Source organism: Podarcis liolepis (assembly GCF_965112155.1).
Source record: "Podarcis liolepis genome assembly, chromosome: 2".
Taxonomy (NCBI): domain Eukaryota; kingdom Metazoa; phylum Chordata; class Lepidosauria; order Squamata; family Lacertidae; genus Podarcis; species Podarcis liolepis.
In genome coordinates this window covers 44,373,635-44,394,323 of record NC_139555.1, presented here as the reverse complement: position 1 = coordinate 44,394,323, position 20,689 = coordinate 44,373,635, and the positions used below count along the sequence as shown (strand labels likewise).

At 42.6% G+C, this 20,689-nt stretch overlaps 2 protein-coding genes across 2 annotated transcripts; one reads left to right on the top strand and one right to left on the bottom strand.

Moving 5' to 3' along the window:
* Positions 1-101: 101 nt before the first annotated feature.
* On the bottom strand, positions 102-13,900 carry GET3 (guided entry of tail-anchored proteins factor 3, ATPase). Its single transcript, XM_083482788.1, has 7 exons — positions 13,544-13,900; positions 12,184-12,331; positions 10,743-10,891; positions 9,282-9,432; positions 8,825-8,932; positions 2,891-3,088; positions 102-1,555 (listed from the first exon to the last, which is right to left on the bottom strand). Exons 1-7 carry the CDS (start codon positions 13,702-13,704, stop codon positions 1,424-1,426), a joined length of 1,047 nt encoding a protein of 348 aa, XP_083338914.1. The 5' UTR covers positions 13,705-13,900; the 3' UTR covers positions 102-1,423.
* A 397-nt stretch (positions 13,901-14,297) lies between these two features.
* On the top strand, positions 14,298-20,201 carry TRIR (telomerase RNA component interacting RNase). Its single transcript, XM_083483101.1, has 3 exons — positions 14,298-14,572; positions 16,902-16,979; positions 17,962-20,201. The coding sequence occupies exons 1-3, from the start codon at positions 14,318-14,320 to the stop codon at positions 18,067-18,069; spliced, it is 441 nt and encodes a 146-aa protein (XP_083339227.1). The 5' UTR covers positions 14,298-14,317; the 3' UTR covers positions 18,070-20,201.
* Positions 20,202-20,689: the final 488 nt, after the last annotated feature.

Below are 20,689 nucleotides of genomic sequence, written 5' to 3'. Positions count from 1 at the left end.
CACCCCAAGCACCAAAGTAGTTATGGTGGATCATGCCCATGCTTTGCTAGCTCGCCCACCTCATTGCCCATAGTCATATAATACTCCCATTAAATGGTCCATTGCATTTTAAAGTCAAGTTTATTTTCCAGTTTCCTCTAAAATGAGAACAGGCAGTCAAGCTTGCTCCCATCCATTTGATCATACAATGGGATACAGTTTTACCTTGGTTTTCAAACAGCTTAGTTCTCACAACGTTTTGGCTCCCTGGAAGTGAGTGTTCTGGTTTGCGAACTATTTTTGGAAGCTGAACATCCAACAGAGCTTCTGATTGGCTGCAGGAAGCTCCTGCAGCCAATCAGAAGCCGCGCTTTGGTTTCTGAATATTTTGGAAGTCAAACAGACTTCCGGAACGGATTCTGTTCAACTTCCAAGGTACGCTTGTACTTTTGAAAAAAGAAAACCCAACAACAGTTCAATGAGCAGCAGTTGGGAACACAGGAAGCTGCCTTATACTGAATCAGACTATTCGGCCCATCTAGCTCAGGACTGTCTACACTGACCGACAGTGGCTCTCTAGGATTTCAGAGAGATCTTCCAACCCAACCTGGGGATACTGGGGAACGAACCTAGTACTTTCTCCATGCAAAAATGATGCTCTACTATTGAGTCACAGCCCTTCCCTTAGGAGAATTTTGTCTCTGCCATAGACTGCTCTATATACACACATACACACACTTTGGACCATATATGCTATGATAGTACTGACACTCCAGGGGACTAGAATGTATATATATGCTCAGAAAGCATAGAGGGGCATATTTTTCAACCGCCACATCTCTATTCCAATCCCTGTTTGTGAGACAGTATCTTCATCCTGGACCCATTTCACAACCTTAAGCAGATTTTCAAGATGCTTCTGAGTCTCCCTTGCAGAACTTGAAACTGTCCCCTGCTGAAAATTCCCCAGCATAAATTAAAGTGGCAGCCTGATAGACGAAAAACAGCAAACTACTTTCCCTTACAGTTTATTTACATACTTCCCATTAGCACGGATGGCCTTGTTGCTGCAAGAATGTCAGTCTCTGTGTCATCATAGCACCTGACTTAGGACTCCAGCCAGAATGGCTGGAGACATGATCCAAGGAGAAGTCAGTGTGGAAGAGAAACAAAAAGTGACTCAAGTTTAAATTAGCTAGCTGGTTAAGTGAGGAGAAGGGACGTAAGGTGTAGATCACTTTGGGATGTTGGAAGATGTTAAGTAACAGGATTAGGGCAGAAACAAATTTTGCCTCTTCCAACCCCACCACAAGCCTCTCAACCACACAATTTCTATAGAAGAGAGGCTGCTGGAAGGGGAGGAGTTCCAGCAGATAAGGAGTGGGAAAGGGCAAGCACGGAATGATACAGAGGGGATATCAGTGGGAGCCAGTCCATAGGGGTTTCATTTTGCACTGGGTGGCTTGTAGGGCTCCAGTAGCAGACTTGAAAAGGTGTTGACTTTATCAGCCCCTCGCACTTCATGGGGCAAGAGTGGCAGCTTTACAATGTGAAAGTCTTCATAGAGGTCTTCCATCTGGAGGAGGAAAAGAAAGACAAATCAAAAGGAGCATCTAACAATTACAAACTTCTCATTGGGAATCAAGATGGAAGAATCTCAGCAGCAGTTCCCTGCTTGGTTGGAAAGTGTGCTCTGTTGACTTTGGAGGACCCTCTTCGCAACAGCAGTATGAAAAGTAATCCTCTTGCAGTCTAATGGCAATCTTAAACTAATTTTGAACAGCTTTACAGCTGGGCCCTTGGAAGACCTGGTACAAATTAACCATCCCTTGGTTTACTGAGTGAAGAAAGGAAGGACACATGGAAAAGGCACAAGTGGCAGAAAGAAAGTCAGAGTACAGAGTACTGAAGAGGCAATGGGACAACTGGAGTGGGAAATGGAGGTTTTGGCCCAAGAAAAATGTGTAAAACATCCCCACAGCTTTTCAGGCTGAGTAATGAATGAAGAGATGGCAAGGGTGGAAGTCACAGAAAAAGGATACCATGATTAGAAAGAGGTGGATGGATACAAAGGCTGCAAAGATCATTCAAAGGGAAAGAAAAGGAGAGTGTAGAAAAAGCAAAATGGAATACAGAAGAAGCAGAAGCAACAAAATGGCAGAGAAAAGTGAAGCCTGTCTGTGGAGGCATTGGGGAAGGTCTGCATATTTTCCCCTTACAAAAACTACTCAAAACTACTATTAAAACATTCCCTTTCAAAGAATAATAATAGTGAGGTTGGACTGAACAGAGATAAAAGTTATAGAAGAGAAAAATTCCACATTTCCACCTGAAGGCCAGATTCCACAAAGAGCAGCACATATGGAGGAGACCCGCTTCCTGCCTTCTTCAGCAACCCAGTTGCCGGACCCATTTCTTAAACTGCCAGTGGCTACTGTTCACCTGGATATTTGCACCCCTCTAGAAAAGCTAAACACTTGCCGTGGCAATGGTAAGGGGAATGCTGGGAGACAGGAATTCTGAAGCTGAAGGTAAAAGTAGAATAGCAACCTTCAACCATTCAGAAGTTTAAAATAATTATTGACCAAAGGGCTGGGGGTTATAAAGTTAGGTATGCAACTCAGAGTACATGGGGCAGGGCCGTAGCTCAGTGGCAGAGCATATGCTTCATATATGCCGTATCTCTCAGGTTCAATCTCCAGCACCTTCAATTAAAAGGATCAGGTAGCAGGTCATGAGAAAAGACCCCTCCCAGAGACCTTAACAGTCCATGTAGACAATATTAGGACCAGACAAGATGGACCAGGGGGCTAAATCAATATAAAGCAGATCCATAGGCTTAGATTGGTGCCTGACTGCTGCCACTTCTCCACAACGGACACTGAAAAATCTGAACAGTCTCTAGCCATACCTGGTCAAGGTATTTGGACTGGATTTTGTGCCGGGCCTCACACATCTTGCAGGGCTTCTCTGGGTCAGGGAAGACTAACTGATTGACTATGATATTGTGGGTGTCGATCTTGCACTTGGCCAACTCCTGGATGAGCCGCTCTGTTTCATACAGGGACAGGAACTCGGCAATACAAACACAGATGAATGTTGTTTGTTCCTGGGGAGGGGATAAAGTGCCATTAGTTAAAAAATGCAAATAAAATTGTAGGAGCTGGTCTCCCATCCCTGGGAGTTACCTGTGTGCTGCTGTCTCCCCCACAGTCCCTGTTTCCACCTTAAATTCTCAGCTTCTACATTCCTTCCACCACCATGATATTTTTTTAGAGGAATAAGGCCAGAGGGCGAAGCAACAAAAGCTGTTGCCCCTCAGGAAGCAATATGGCCACTTGTCCTCAGGTTAGCTGCCACCTGAACACCTGTTCACATAGTCCACACCATATGTCACATCTATCTCTGGGTAAAGGGGATCAGCCATTGCAATCCCATCTTTTCCAGTTAAGTTCAGAAGGCACACAGATCATGTCTACAGAATCTGGAACTATCCTTTCACCAGCATGGTTGAGAAGAATGGCTGCAGTGTCTACTGTAGGGCACTTGGGCAGCTGGTAACTTCCTTGCTCATCTAGGATAGGGACAGAAAAAGGAGACACAGCACTTATGCACCCTGCCTTGTTTCTTAGCTCATATAATAAAAAATAATAATAAATAATAGTAATAATAATAATAATAATAAATTTTTATTTGTACCCTGCCCTCCCCAGCCGGAGCCGGGCTCAGAGCGGCTAACATCATATAAATAATACAATATGCATAAAAACAATCAATTGATTAAAATGCATCCCAAAATTAATTCAAATAAATTAAAATTAAAACTGGACAAATGACAATCCTCAGGTTAAAATTGAAAGTGGTTAATACTCGCCAGGACCAACTGTTTCCACTGATATTATAAGGACCTGTGAGTGGGCTGGGAAACCTCCTTCGTGCTTGTTCTTATACAAGGAGAAAATGAGTCAGACTGAACTCTGACCAAAGGCCTGGTGGAACAGCTCCATCTTGCAGGCCCTGTGGAAGGATGTCAAATCTCGCAGGAACCTGGTCTCTTGTGAGAGCGTCCCACCAGGCCGGGGCCACAGCCAAAAAGGCCCTGGCTCTGGTAGAGACCAGTCTAATCTCCCTGGGGACGGAATCTTCAGGGTGTTGCTATTTACAGATCGTAAGGTCCTCTGTGGGACATACCAGGAGAGATGGTCCCGTAGGTACGAGGGTCCTAGGCTGTATAGGGCTTTAAGGGTTAAAACCAGCACCTTAAACCTGATTCTGCACTCCACTGGGAGCCAGTGCAGTTCCACCAGGAGCCAGAGAAAGGGGGAAAGCACCCAAAGAGGCTGCTAGCCCCCATATTCTTTCAGTTCCTCCACCTGCTAGAAGGACAGAAAGGAACGAAGAGTGACTAGAATATGTTTCAGTTACAGATAGGTAGCCGTGTTGGTCTGCCATAGTCAAAATAAAAAAATTCCTTCCAGTAGCACCTTAAAGACCAACTAAGTTAGTTCTTGGTATGAGCTTTCGTGTGCATGCACACTTCTTCAGATACACTGAAACAGAAGTCTGACATAGAATATGTTTGTGAGGCTGCCTCTTCTTCCAGCCTTAAGAGTTTTAGCTTAAAGGCAGGAGCAACCCATAGCACACAGGGAGGAATTCAACACAGCTCTATGGCAAATGTTTTGCCAGCTCAAGCATTTCAGCCTGCCAGACAGAACAATCCCCTCTCTCTCCACCCCATGTGCAATTCTGGGGCTGCAAAGCAGGGGGGGGGAGCCCTGTTGAATTAGGGCAAATATTTGTTAGGGCTTCCACTTGTGCGACTTATTAGCTGAATCCTGCCCCCAGTCTCCAGTAGAAGACTGGAAATTCACCTGGCTATTTAAGGCAATTGCTGACTTGAGGTGACCAGCGAAGTGGCTAGCTGCAGGGTTAAATTATTTGTCTCTGCCCACCGATTGCTGCTAGACATGGTCGCAATGCTTTGCCCAAGGAACACCCACACTTGCATAATTAACAGCAAAATGGACAATTAAATGCAGAACACCCAGCCTTTAACTACTCTAACATGCAAACAATACAAAGGACAAGGCTGACATGCCCACCTCCGTGCCCTACAAATAGCTCCCTAAAGTCATGTCACATCCCGTTTCCTTCAAAACCCTGGCCCATCTTTACAAGATATATTCCAAGCAATTAGGAACAGGGTGGGTGGCAGGCAAAAGTCCTGACAATTATAGTCACACCTGGATTTGCAAATAAAGTTTTTAAAAGTTAAGGAACACTTCTATAACTAGAGATGCCTGCTGGCCTATTCTATCCTTCAGTCAAAACATGAAGATCCAATGCAGCATTCCTGCATCAAATAACTCATTTGTTGTCGACAACTCCCTACTTGCCCATATGGCCAGTGGTGAAAGTTTGTTCAGCTAACAGTTGGGAGACAAAGCTTTATTATTATTATTCCTCTAAGGTAGAAAAAATGTGAGCTGGTGGGACCCCTGCTTCTCATTTTGTCCCGATTTTTACTTCACTTCCTTTGTTAAATGTTATAAAGTTTACTTTTTTAAAAAATTACTCTGAGCAAGAGTCTAGTAAGAAAGTGTAATGTTCACAGGGGTATAACTAGAGCATTTTACAACACAATGAGATTTGCAACATTTTGCAAGAGAAACACAATGTTCTTCTATGCCTTTGGGGCAAAAAGAGAGCCAGGAGGCCTGCAATCCCTTCATTCCTGCTCCTTTACCATATCAGCTGTTATAGCAGCCGTGGAGCACATTGGTCACATAAGAATGCACAAGAACCAGTGTAGTAATAGTATGCAATAGCTTCCACTAGCTGAGATTCACAAGTTGAACAACTGTTTAAGATTTATGTTTCTATCTCTTTAGGTTTCCCTCTGAAACTACAGCCAATACTCAGCAACCCAAAGCCAGAAAATAAAGCACAAACCCTGCAAAAAAACAAAACCACCAGAGTGACTGACTGGCTTAGACATATTAGTTGGTCTCCAAGGATCTGAATGAAGCAGACTGTGGGCTTAATAAAGAATAAACTAATATGCTAATACAGTCGTACCTTGGAAGTCAAACGGAATCTGTTCTGGAAGTATGTTTGACTTTCAAAATGTTCTGGAATCAAGGTACAGCTTCTGATTAGCTGCAGGAAGCTCCTGTAGCCAATCAGAAGCCGTGACGGATGTTTGGGTTCCAAAGAACGTTCGCAAACTGAAACAATCACTTCTGGGTTTGCAGAGTTCGGGAGCCAAAACGTTCATCTTGCAAGGCATTCGACCTCCAAGATACGACTATACCAAAGTTGAACTCCTCACCCCCACCAATTCCAAAAATCACTCTAGCCAGTACCAGCTGTTTCCTGTCAGTGTAACTGTACATTAGCAGAGGAGCTGCCATGAATGGAAAACACTTGCAAAATGTAGACTTGTCAGTGCTATGGAGGACTGTGTATGTGACATGCTCCTCCCCCCTCAGGTGGTCTTCCTGATCCAGCCCCAATCCAAGTTGGGTCAGAAAATCCCCATTTCAGGTCTCATTCTTTTTGGCACATAGCAACTTCACTCTAACTGGAAGATTCTATTTTCAAATTGATTGCTGCTACAGTTGGAAAGATCAGGAAAAGTATCTGGATGCCCTGGCCTGGTTTGAACATTACATTAGAATGAATGAATGAATAAATTTATTACGGTCATAGACCAGAAGAGAAGAAAAAAACATAAAAGGCAGCAATAATTTACAAGGGAATGATGGTGTCAATTAAAAGTTGTAAATTTTACATAAAAACAGTACACATATACACACACACACACACACACATATACATACTCATATATGCACTACAGTATATGTATGGGCTTAAAAAAAGGGGGGGGCTTATCCAGGGGTCAGATCTTTTACTTTTTTACAGCTAATGCCCTCCGCTTGATCGCGGCCGCAGAAAACTTGGCCACTTTCAGTGTTACTTCTGGGTTTTTGTCTCCTAGTAGGATTTTCAGCCGCTGAGATTCAGATCGACCTGGAAATTTCTGAACGATAGGGGAGATAAACAGTAACCTGATATCCCCGTAAAGGTCGCAGTGTAACAGCACATGTGAAGCCGTTTCCACCTCCTTCAGACCACATGGGCAAACTCGTTCAGCATAGGGTGTGCCCTCGTATCTGCCCTTTAGTAAGGCAGATGGCAATACATCAAATCTGGTAAGGGTAAACGCCCGCCTATATTTTGCGATTTGTAGGTCCAGCAAATATGGGGTTAGATTAAACATTAGATTACATTAGAACAAACTATGGTTTAATCAAAATATGCATGTTTATTGCTCTACACCTTCCCTGCTCCTGCTGCAAAATAAGCCAGAACCTAGGTTATTGTGACATCTGAACTTTGGAGGCAAGCAAACTACACGCCAAATAGACAATGACAGTAAATAAGGATTACCAAGCGATAACCCTGCTCTACAAATAAAACTTAAGTTTACTACATTTGCTTGCAGTCATGCACGGACTCCCCCTACTGTCAAAATTGTATTATAAGCTCCTTGTAGGAAGAGCCAAGATTTGTGAGCTTGAGTGCTCGATCGTAAAGAGAGAGCATATGTGTTGTTGGCATAATGGAAACCTGGTTGAATGGAGACAACCAGTGAGATGTGGTTATCTTAGAATTCAAATTCTATAAGGAGGACAGGAAAGGGTATACTGGAAGTGGTCATGCTCTGCACATTAAAGAGGGCATAGAGTCCAAAAAGCCGGAAATCGCCAAAGGAGCAAACTCTCCCACAGAATAGTTGTGGGTGGCAACACAGAGGCCCCTAGATTAATTTAGCACCGGAGACATGCTGCCATATATCATAATATCATTTACATCTTCAAATATGTAAAGGGCTGTCACATGGAAGATGGAGCAATGGATTCAAGTTACAAGAAAGGAGATTCCGACTAAACATCAGGAAGAGCTTTCCATTGGAAGGTGGTGGACTCTCTTTCACTGGAGGTTTTAAAACAGAGGCTGGACAGTCATCTGTCATGGATGCTTTAGCAGAAATTCCTGCATTGCAGGACGTTGGACTGGATGACTCGAGATCCCTTCCAGCTCTACAATTCTATGATTCTATAAATACAAAGGATGAGATTCTGTAGTAATGGGTGAATTCTGTTTGTTTGTTTCCTTCTTGTCATGACTGGAACACAAATATGCCCAGCCTGTGCGAGAGAAACTGAAGTCACCCTATCAGGGAACATGGTTTGTTGCTGACTTGCTGATCATGACTTATTAGAGAGCAACAAACCATGATTCCTGGTTCAGATGTAAGAAGGAAGCAAAGTCTTCATTCTGTTTACCATGTGCACAGAATGGAAGAAAGTCTGGCTTATCATTACATGCAAACATGGCCCCTGTCTAGATTTAAACAACATTGATTTTGACCTGACCTGACCTTGTTGCTGTTTCATGGAATGAACTAAGCAGAAATTGATCTCTGGCTACTTCCAAACATTAACCAGCTACATTTCAGTGTTCTTTTTCATTACTTGATAGAATATTATGCTATGAGAGAAGTCATCTTTAGCCTGACCATTCTAACGAACTAATATAATCTGGAAGACTGAAACTATTGAAATGAATATTACATTTGAGAAGACAATTTAAAAAGTTTTGCAAAATTATAAAAAACAAGTATATAAATATAGCTAACTTAATTAATTAATTAATGTTAAATCTAATGAAGCAGTCACAAACGTAAGCATGTTTCATCTTACTATACATTCCAAATTCACCTTTGCCAAGGGTGAAGCATCACCCCCCCAACCCCTCATCTTTGCAGAATACTTGCCGGATCCTTGAACTGCTCACTGACTGAGCGGATGACAGGGAGGGTTTCCTCCAGCTTGGAGGCCAGCTGGTCAGCATTCATGTCTCCCAGGCCAAGCATGTTGCACATCTAGTGAACAACAGAGAGGGAGTTGCAATGAGAGATTTCTATTAACGGACAACAAGTCACCCCTACATGTCCTGCAAGCAACAGAGGAGGGGATAAGCAAAACCTGCTTATCAGCTCAACTCAGAGTGACAAAGCCCAATACTCCAAGAGCAATAAGTGCTACTGTGTCCTGTAAGCAACCCAACAAATCAAATCGATTATTTCCTGTTGCTCCTGAGTGTTGCAAGAATAATACTGGGGTCCATGCAAAAGCTTGCAAAGTGCCACATGGTGGAAATTTTTAAAAAGATGTCTGGCACGGTCTTTTTTCCAGGAACGCCTCATTTTTCTGGCTCCTCTCCCATTTTACCTGTGATATGAAGGGACTGATCTGGTTCTTTATCTGCATCAAGCGGCCTAGGCCCCGCTCCACGATGGTGGGGAAATTGAGCAACCGTAGTGTGTGCCCAGTGGGTGCTGTGTCAAACACTACCACGGAGAAATTCATCCCTTTCACCAACCTGTGCAGGCCAGAGAAAGAACCATCAGCTGGAGCAGTTAGAAATAGTCACCTCTTTCTTTATACTGACCTTCCCCAGTAAACATATACACTCTAAGGTTCACTTAATGCTAGTGCTTTCTTTGCTCTGTGAACGAAAACTTTGTATGTGGAATCCATATCGTGCAGCAACGGATGTTATGGAACTTTGGTGGACAAATTTGTCCAGTGCAAAAAATGATGCATAAATCACAAAAGGTTGAATCCAACATTAGCCATACTCATGATTAGAGTCATTGAAATTAATGGTCATGGCTAACTTAGGTGAGCCTACTTATTTGAACAACAACTGAAGTCAGCCCCGTACAGTGTTCAAAATTCCCATTGTTCTAGGCACATTTTGCGACAGGGAATTTCATTAGGGTGAGCAGTTTCTGAGCTCTGGGCACAATACTACGCCTAAGATTTCAAATTAAAACTACAGAGTAGAAGGAAAGGAGGACCTTTTTCTGCCTCCCCACTTCCAGCTACTCTTTGAAGACTGGAGAGAGACCCTCTTAAGAATATTAGGGGGTGGGCAGGGGAAGGACTAGATTATGTGAAAAATGAACACAATACTTTAGCTGCAGTTCATTCGTTTTCAGCTTTGTATTTCTGTTATTTAAAAAGTGCATTATTATTATTTATTTAATTTCTATACCGCTCTATACCCGAAGGTATCACACATTCCATTGTTGCGCCCATAACCTATGTTTAAGGTGCCATTTAGCTCCTATTTTTCGTATCTCAGTTTCTAACACTGGCCCTGTATAGGATAGTATTTAATGTTTTATTGTGCTTTCATATTTGTTGGAATCGGCCCAGAGTGGCTGGGGTAACCAAAGTCAGACGGGCAGTGTATATACGCTGTGTGTGTGTGTGTGTGTATATATATATATATATGACACACACACACACACACACACACACACACACCTAATTAGTACTACCATTATTATTACAGGAAGCCTACTTAGTTGGATACAAACCACAAATAATATAACAACTCTGGCCTTGTGCAAAGCATACTCAGTTACTATGCTGGACTATCCTAATGGCTAAACCATTAGGATTGGGATACCTCTGGCTAACCCAAACTTCATAATGGTGAACACAGTAAAATACCTTTGAAGTCTGGTCTTCTGCTTCTCAACCCAAAAACCGCTTTGAGGTTTGTTTGTTTTTTAACCCACAATCAAGCGGTGTATAAATTTTATGAAATAAATAAATAAATAAGCCTCCCACAGGCTAGAAAAGGTTAGAAGGCTTGATGATCCAGGCCACAGTTCTTACCGCATAACTTCTGCGTAGCTCATGGCCTCATCAATGCCAGGAAAGGCACTCATAGCCTCTTGCATCATCTTCTTGCCCATACTCAGCATGTTATCCTCCTCAAAGAACTCATCTGGAAGTTCAGCCACACCTAGGCTGGGATCAATCTCCTGAGAAACAAATAGAAGGATCAGCACCACTTTTCATAAAGCAAAAACAAAGTCATTCAGCCATTCTAAAAGAAGCATGTTTAGAACAGAGCTAAAACCGCAGATTTGTAGAACAATTCTTTCAATGTCTAGTCAAAGAGGCTTTCAAGCTAATGTTCATCATGTCGACTCAAAGTTAAAAGTAACACCACAAATAACTGATTTCTTTGTAATTTGAAGCTATTTTTATGCTTGTCACTGTGGATAACATGGAGGAAAAAGAAAGTGTAAATCCAGTAAAAGGCATACAATCAGCACTATGTCCAACATTGTCCAACATTGGACAATTTATGGTATGCCTTTATCAAAACAGAGGAGATGATGCCCATATGGGAAGTGTGATTACTCTGAAAGAAAGCTCAGTAGCAGAAACAGATGCTAAAGAAAGCAAATCTTTTTAAAAATTGTTACAGCCCTCCAACACAAATAATAATGGGTGGCATTCAATACATTATTACAAATTTTCTATCTGTGCAAGCACATCAGCATCGCAGAATGAACAATCCCCCTCCTCTTCCCTGGTGTTCTGTTTGGGGGGTTTGTTTGACCCCTTCCCTCAGCCAGTTTCAAGGGGAAGAAGGAAAGCCCTGTTGCACAAACAGAAGCCCTTTTGCAAAGCTTCTGCTGATGGGGTTTCTTAGGTGAATCCCACTCAAATGTTTTCACCACCAAGACATAATATACAATTTGAGGATTGGGAAAAACTGTGGAAAGTGAATTTGAAATTTACAGATTGTTCTCTTTTGAAAGAAAATTACATGAAAATGGTGTATAGATGGTTTATCACACCAGTACAAATAGCAAAAATGTACAAAACTGGGTCAAATATATGTTGGAAATGTAAAGAAAAAGAAGGTACTATGTTTCATATGTGGTGGGAATGTAGAGAAGTTTAAAAAAATGGGAAATGATATATAATGAATTGAAAAAAATACTTAGAATGCAAGTCTAAGTTACAGATAAATTCTTGAGGTTACAAACCACTACATTAGTCACATCTCTTAAAATACAACGAAAGGAAACCAGTTAAACAAAATACACCATCATCTCCACACAGTCCAAGACACAGACATTTTGGAGGAAAACTTCAGTTGGTTTACTTGCCTTATTGCTACATATCATAATCTATTCAGTGTGAAAGAGCAAGATCAGAAAAAAGAATGTTTTCACCCCCTGCCTGATCTTTTCTTATATGTAGTAAGAACCATATTTTTTTGCTCAATACTACCCAGTCCCTTCAGAGGAACACTCACCATGGCAAAAAGGTTATCATATCCCTTTACTTTGGTGGGGACTTTTGAAAATTTCTGGTCGAAAGCATCTGATATGTTATGAGCAGGATCGGTGGAGATGATGAGGACACTCTCCCGCACTTTGGACAGCTGCACAGCCAGGCTGCAGCTAGATTCAGGAAGTAAAGCAATGTGCAGTTATTAACATCACAAAAGAAAATACATACAAACATAGAACATAAGCTCTTCAGCTATCACAGTCTTAGTAGGTCTGTTTGGATTTGTCCACCCTAAGAGATTATGATCCAAAGACTTCCAACTTTGCTTCTCTATGGAGGTGCTTACTTGTCACAGACAAGTAGCTACTCAGAAGCAGCCAAATCATATGCACATTGGCTTAGCAAAACAGCTCACTCCTGAGTAAGTGTCAGAGAATGACAGCTTCAGCTATTTAACTTGTGATACTCCTCTCTTTCAAGACAGGTTACCTCCCCCCCACAAGAAACCAGGCCAAATAATATATTAATGAGTTTATTATGAGTCACCACAAAGTAAATCTAAAATATATTGAAAGCCCACACTTTAAAAGGTTTAACCCTAGACATCAAAATCCAACACACACACGCACCAGCCAAAATTTAATAGCCTCTAATACTTGTGTTCTAAGTTCTGATCTACAATTTTAAAAATCTTTATGAAGAAAAGGCATTGCACAATGGGAAACCTACCAGTACAAGGTTATTCCACAACAGCAAGGCTAATATAATCAAGAAGGTATTGTTGGCAGAGTTGCACAAGGAAGTAGGCAAGCTACAAATTAAGTTAATCCAAGCCATTTGGGGGTTTACAAGATAAAGCTATGCCTGGAAGGCAGTGAGGATTCAGTCCAAGTACCAGAACAATTACATTCTTCAGAATTTGTCTGAAAATGCATTCTGCTCTAAATGAAGCTTTCAGTCATCAAGGACAACCACACATAAAAGCAGCTTCAAATACTTAGCCTTGAGATTAAGAAAGCATAAATGACTGTCAAAATATGAATCTGAAAAAGGAAGGCACCCAACCCCTATGCTTCTACTCATCCAGTCTCGCATCTGAAGCAGGGTGCCCCAAATCCCATGATATTTACGTACAGTGGCATGAAGGTGCATACAATTCGCTTGCCTAATAAGACACTATTCTCCATAGCTTAATGAGATGCGGACGTTCAACAGGTAGAGCTTTTGCCAGCAGAGGTTCAGCGATATGAAAGCTGCGCTTGCTGGGTTTCTGCCTGTCACACAGCTCCTGAAAAGGCACAGCAGCAGCTGCCAAGGAGAGAGAAAGGCGGAGGCAGCAATGTCTGCCATCCCTCCCAACGACATCTCCCCGACCAACTCACCTGCAGGTGGTCTTGCCAACGCCACCCTTCCCTCCGACGAAAATCCATTTCAGGCTCCGCTGCTCGATGATGTTGCTCAGTGTCGGCTCCAGCGGCTCCACATCTGGTGCGTCCTCGAACTCATCCGCCTCAGTCGCTAACCCAGATGCCGCCGCCGCCATCTTGAAACCAAAATCACGTGACAAGATGCAGAGCTACACCATCTTGTAGGGAGATTCAGATTGGTTGTCCCCGCTCAGCGCCTTCGCTCTTTAACAGGAAGCAAGGCGCTCAAGTACCCTTCTCGACCTCGGCCTGCTCTTCAGATCCTTCAATCACACAAGGTGCTCAAACCGGTGCGTCACAAAAAGGTTGAGTAACACAGTAATCGCACCCCTTCCTAGGGGGCTGATATGGTCTTGCCCACACTTGTCTTATCTCAGCCTATTGGCCGGCAGCTTCCTTTCTTGATTGGCTCCTGAACCCTTTTCTGAAGGAGCTCCCACCCACCCCAAACGCCCGCCTCTCGCTGTTTCTGATTGGTAAAGTGCTCACTCCATCATCGATTTCCTCCAGGCTGCGGCTCGTTATCTTTTTTGATTGGCTCATAAGGCCTGTCAGTATCCCGCAGGGCGGACGCGCCGGGTCGGTCTGCGATACTTCTCCTTTTTTTTTGACGTGCGTGGGCAGCCTAGCAACGTCGCCTCTCCCGTCGTGCTTTGCGGCGCCGGCCTCGTCACCGCTCCCCACCGTGCTCCAGGGCGCGTACGCTCAAGGCAGGGAGGGCGGCGCAAGATGGCGGCGGCGCAAGGCAGGGGCCCAGGCTCCGAGGCGGCCGGGCCGGGCGGAGTGAACGTGTTCGCCAACGACGGCTCCTTCCTAGAGCTCTTCAAGCGGCGCATGGAAGAGGCCGCCGCCGCGGGAGGGAGGAGCGGACCGGGAGCGGGGAAAGCGGGGGCCGAAAAGCAGAGAGAGACCGAGTCTCGGCCGGAGCCGCCCGGGGAACAGGAGCCGCCGGAAAAGAAGCGGAGCGGGAGCGCCCTCAGCTTCGTAAGGGATCCGGGCCCTGACACCCCCTCCTTCCCTTTCCCTTGGCTTACTCCTCTTCGCTTTCTGCCTCCGCCCTCCCCAGACCCCAAAGGACCGAGGCGCTGGCTGGCGCCTTCTGCCTGCCAGTTTTCATCTCCTTTCCTGACATGGTCGCGTGTGCCCTTAATAGGTGCTTGGCAGGCAGAAGTTCAACGGGTGAAGCACTTCCTCACCCCTGTAAAATGTTATCTCTTCTCCTCCCCCCAGTATTTTTGTTACGGTAGCGGAATAATATTACTAGGAGCACTGTTAAATTCTCTTCTTCCTCCGAGCTCTCGACAAAGGTTTTCAAAGCTCACTTTAATTCACGTTATAAATTTAAGTCCGATGGACATGGATATTTAGTGCTGATCCCCCTCGCCCCGGTAATATATAGCATAGGTGTATGCAGCAAGCAATTTTTTAAAATGTCTGTTGACAGTGGTTGCATACTATAGTGGACATATGTCATTGCTGTGCAAGTTAATGTTTTACTGGGTTTGTTCATATTGATTGTGGACTTGAAAGTAGCCAGTTCTAGAATACTTCTGTAAGTGCTGTCCACAATAAATGTTGGGAGGCTATTTTTACTTAACTAGTCCTAATCTCAGTCTATAAAGTAAACATCAGAATCCTTTTTATTCTCTGACCATAAACATATTTGCTCAAAAACTCATTAATTTCAGTGTGCCTTATTTCCAAGTGGGTGAACTTCAAGTTCCAAGCTTGCATTTTGGGGTTCTTAATAATCCTGCCCCATGACAGAACTACCTGCTGCTGTGCATTTCTAAAAATCAAAGCCATTCAGTAGCCACAGCCAAAATAATCCAACAAAATTATGACTTTTTTTAAAAAAAAACCCTACTGAATCTTAACTTGGGACAGGTAAAAGTGCAAGGTGCAAAATAAATAATTGGATAAACATTCTCTTTTCTGCCTCCTTCTGAGAAACTAAAAGTGTCAATCCTGATGTGTGTAATAGAGATTCAAATTGGAAGTAGTAGATCTAGAAGGCCATCCTGTGAACTGCAAGTAAAATACCACAACATAATGCTTTGATTTAGTTGTGTTTTGGAGAACCATCTGATAGAGACTGATACAGGCATTATATGAAAACAAAGGAACTGAGGTGTATTAAGATAAACTAGGCCCTTTTTCTTAAAGCAAACCAGGAGTTTCCCCTGCTTTAAACAGCTGTTGCAAGTAAATGGGGCTTTTGTCTAGCATATGGAAGTTTTTCTGCATAGATAGTATCATGCTTACAACAGAATGAAATCCGTTAAACATCCGTATTGGTGTGATAATTCTGAAGTAAGCTGCTATTTGGTTCGCAGCTGGATAGAGAAGAATGCAAATGTAATTGTATTCTCTATTGGTTTAGCATTAATAACATAGCCTGTTATAGAAAAGGGGAGGCTGCTCAGAATAGAATAACAATAAGGTGCTCTGTGTTTACTAAAAAATAAGCTGTTGAGTTCAGTGGGAATTAATACCAGGTTATTGTGTATGGAATTGCAGCCTAAGAGTAACAAAATTAGTATTTTTTCCCTTTCAGTCTTATGAAACCTGGAGTCACTAGATAGAGTATTCTTGGAGATGGAGCATACATTTGGTCATATGGCATTACTGGCGCTATGAATAGGAAGAGCATAAGGGGCATTTACTACAGGAATTTCATGATGTGAGCAGGGTGCTGATAGTGGACATTGAAACCCTGCTCTCGTTCCTTAGTTTTTAGCAGAAGGACCCCATCTGTTTTCAAGCTTGTTTTTTTCAAAATGAAAGCTGACATTTCATATCTTAAGCCTCGAGCTGCTCTTAGAAATCCATTTTTTGTTTTATGGAGATTATACAGATTTATAGAATGACAGTAGCACACAGCCCCTCCCTAGACAGGAATAAGACTGACTCTGCCAACTTGATTGCCCTTGTAATTATTAGGAAATCAAACAGTTTCATGTATGTTGTGATGTTTTAGGGGAATGTGAGTGGAAGTTCAGTGTTGATCCTATTTTCTAATGGACATTGAGCCTGGAAAGCATTCAGAATACTTCATTTTTTTATAAAATGTGTCTTTTAATGTTTGGGCTAATCTGTACAGATGTATTGGTGAACACTGCTAAGGTGCCCTTTTACCCTCCTAGCACAACGGTGTAGGTAACGCTCGGCAGCTCTGTACTGACTGACAGGTGTGATGGCGAGCTAAGATGATCTAATTGAAGGACTCCCTATACCGTTATATAGTGGGCAACATTCCCCTTGCAGCTCCCAGGCTCGTATAACGGTTGCAGTCTTCTGTCCCTTCACCCAGGTGGGCAAGCGGAGAGGGGGCAGCAAGCTAGCCCTGAAGACAGGAGTGGTAGCCAAGAAACAAAAGACAGAGGATGAGGTAAGTTAGCATGAACCTCATTTATGTCAGCTTGACAGCCCATGGGGCAGCAATGCTTTTGCTTCCATTTCAGCAGGAATGGAAGTTGAAGCTAATACTCTTCTCCCTCATGCTATATAAGTTTGGCACTGATGTTGACCTTCCATCTTTAGGGAAATGGCCATCTTTGGAGTGTGAGAAAATTTGTAGAAGAATGATTTTTGGCCTCTTCTAGAATCTCAGGGGCAGGTTGCTTTAATTTGTGTATGTATGGGGAGGGAGAGAGAAAGAGACAACCCACAGAAAGAATATGAACTCTGCAATAACGGCAGTGGCAGCCCTTCAATGAAAAACTGCTATATAGGTCTACAGGAGCAGCAGAAGAGTACTTTATTTCTTGTTCCTGCTTCAGTTGTGATAATAGCAATGAAGCTGGAAGCTTGTGTTCTTCCTTAGTAGGAAAGGTGCTTGTCAAGTGAACTGAAGAACTGATATTTCCTGGTTAAGTGTTACGCTTCCCTGTCTATTTCATTTTTGTAAACAGGGTTGTTTCAAATGCTGCATGTACAGAGTTCCTCTTGCATAATAGGACTCCCATCCTTCTCGCATGCACCTTCAAAATCTGCTGCAGAGGGTCCTTGTGAGGACTAGAAAGGAGAAGATGGGAACGTCTGTTACAGCAGCACTATGACTCAGTGCTTTTAATTCCAATGAGATAATGGCAGATCAAGTACCCGGGGTTATCCTCCCTTTGTCTTCACAATATTATGTGGTAGGTTAGACTAAAGAGATGTTTACTACCCCAGTGTCATACTGTGAGGTTTATAGCTGAGCAAGAATTTGAACCTGGGGCTCCCTAGTACAATACAACCCACAGACTCCTAGTTAGATGGTTAGGTTTATGCCATTGTTTTTTGAGAGTTAATGTTTTCTGTATATGGTATGCTTCTGAATAAAATGAGATATGTAACATTTCATTTTGCCTCTCCTGTTTTGTTTGTAGGTTTTGACAAGTAAAGGTGATGCGTGGGCCAAATATATGGCTGAAGTGAAAAAATACAAAGCCCACCAGTGCAGTGATGATGATAAAACCCGACCTTTGGTGAAATAACTCTCATCTCCAGCTTGGACTTTCTCTGATGTACATAATTATTTAAAACGTCAAAGGAGAGTAGCTCTGCCCCACAGACTGAATGCTGCCATGGCAGCAGGTGACTTGCCATGCTTTTATATCTGGGAATTTAGAGCCTCCTTCATTGGTTCATTTATTGTTATCTTCTTTCTTCTGAGAACTAAGAACTTTGACTTAGTTGCAGGATTTTTTAATTTGTAATCCCCAAAATAGTGGAATTGGTCTGATATGTCTTTCCCTGAATCACCAGGCAACATACCATGCCCACAAAATCTTTAGCATTAAACCTTTGCTTAACACTTCCAGTACTCCTCAAGTTTCCACAATGGGATGAGCTAAATGGATCCGTTTTGCCAAATGCATTATCTGTTTCTGTTGAAGATGAACTTAACACGTGGTCACAATTTCCAAATCCGCATTGCAGACAGCAGTAATTCCAGAAAAGGTGACCAGTGCTGAGTTCCTTGGTATGCTTAGTATCTGACAATTCTGTGGGTGCATTTCTGCTTCTGTTTTTTCCTCTCCATTTCACTGTACAATACAGTGCGCTATGTGGTTTTATTCTGAATTCCAGTTGCTGCTGCTTAAGCTCATTCCTTGCCTTCTGCTATGCATGCTCCAATTTAGCACTGCGGATTATGTTGTGCCTATCTCTTAGCTAAGAAGGTAGAAACTTGGTCTGCACTTAAACCCAATATTAGGAGAAAAATTGGCTAAAATTACAACAAACGTGCTCTGGGTCAAATGGAATTTCCAGATATCATGATTCTAGCCTTTGACTAGCCCCTCTGTTCCAGTCCTGGGCTTTGTGGCCAGAGTTCTTTGAGAAAGGCTGTTTGTCTAGCAGTTGTTTGCTGTGTGCATGGGAGCCTATGTTTCTCTTTTTTTATTCTCCATTTAGACTCCTTATACTTTCAGTGAAGTAGTGTATTAAAGCTGAAACTCAGATAGTTTCTGCAGTGATGTGAGTTCTGTCACTGAGAGTAACTGGGGATGACAACTTCATAGAAAGGCCTCGGGTACATTCTTAGCAGTTGGAATGTCAAGAAATGAGAATACAAACAAGACCTTTTCTAGGATAATTTATAGCCCCAAATTTTTGTGTTGAGGGTGCAGTTGGGCTTATGTTTGAATCTTACTCCATTTGTGCCATTTCCTTTTCATGGAACAGGCGCTTTGTGTCAGAGAACAGATATGAAATACCCAACTTCTGCTCAATGCAAAACATACTTGCAGAAGATTTTTAAGCTGAAGGAAAACCAGCTGAAGTTTTATATTCTCATCTAGGAGAGGCCTAAAGGGTGTGTGTTATGTTATTGAACAGCCTTTAGGCCAAATGTTTCATATATAAATGCCCTCTCTGTGGAAAAGGTCACTGCTTTCTACCAATCAGAACACTCTGATGGTTGTGTAGGACATGGGAAGTGGAGGAAATACTGGATTGAATCCTGTCTGCAACCCCCAAATCTGCTTTGGATGTTTGGGGGAAATCTCAAAGCAGATTTTGGGAGGGTGGTAGAGGCAGGAAAGGGAGTGGAAGTTCCATGGTGTGAGCAGAAGTCATTCTGCTAATACAATGATTCTGTTGGGTACAACCTAACACTCTTGTTTAATTAGTTATGTACACTTGCTGGAATCTCAGCTGACTGGAGTCCTGTTCAGACCTTTATTCAGCAGAAGATCTAGATGGGGTGTGTACATCTATATGTGTGTAGGCTCTTCAGTGTGATTAGGAAACCTAATCATGTGGCAGAAACTTTCATACATATGACCGTATGCATGTCAAACACTATTTCAGACCTGAATAGGTAGAGATTTGGGAAAGGGCTGGAAGACATCACCACCTGCTATATTCCGTTTGAGGTAGTGTCTGAAAGGGGCTCGGGGTGGTCATATATGAGACTTTACTGTTTAAAGCCTGAAGCAACTTGGAAGGGTTAAATACTTCACTGGTATCTGGTTACACACCTGTTATAAAGTGGTGGCAGTTTGCTTCCTTGTTCTACACTAGATCAGACTCCTTTATTGCTTTTGACCACAACCTGGCTTAGAGCACTGATAATCATTCTTACTACTAGCTTTTTAAAATAAAATTCTGTTGTGGATATTGATTCGCTAGCTTTGTCTTGTTTCCTATTTCTTTTTTATGATAAAAGGTATTTTTACTTATACAGGTAGTGGACCTGTTTGCGTGTAGTCAATTGAAAAGTGACGGCCAGCAGATGGGTTGTTTTGGACCCAGTAGAGGGTGGAATGGGGACAGGGTGGGCTTATGCGCACTTCTCTGAAGAGTGCAAATGCCAAGAACGCAACCCCTGTGCAAATGGGGAGTTGCCTGTATAACCTATGGCTGTGTAAGTACCTTTCAGAGGTAATCATGCTACTCTGTTGCAGCAAAAACAGTAAATATGTGGCACCTTGAAGACTTAACAAATACATTAGTGGTATGTGCATTTGTGGACTAAAGTACATGATCATATGCAAGAAGTGTTATGTTTTTAATTTTATGCACAGACATTGGTAGTGGAGTTAGGAGGATATAAAATGCAAGAGACATTAAAATTTTTGTTAAAAATTAATGTATGTAAAATCAATAGTG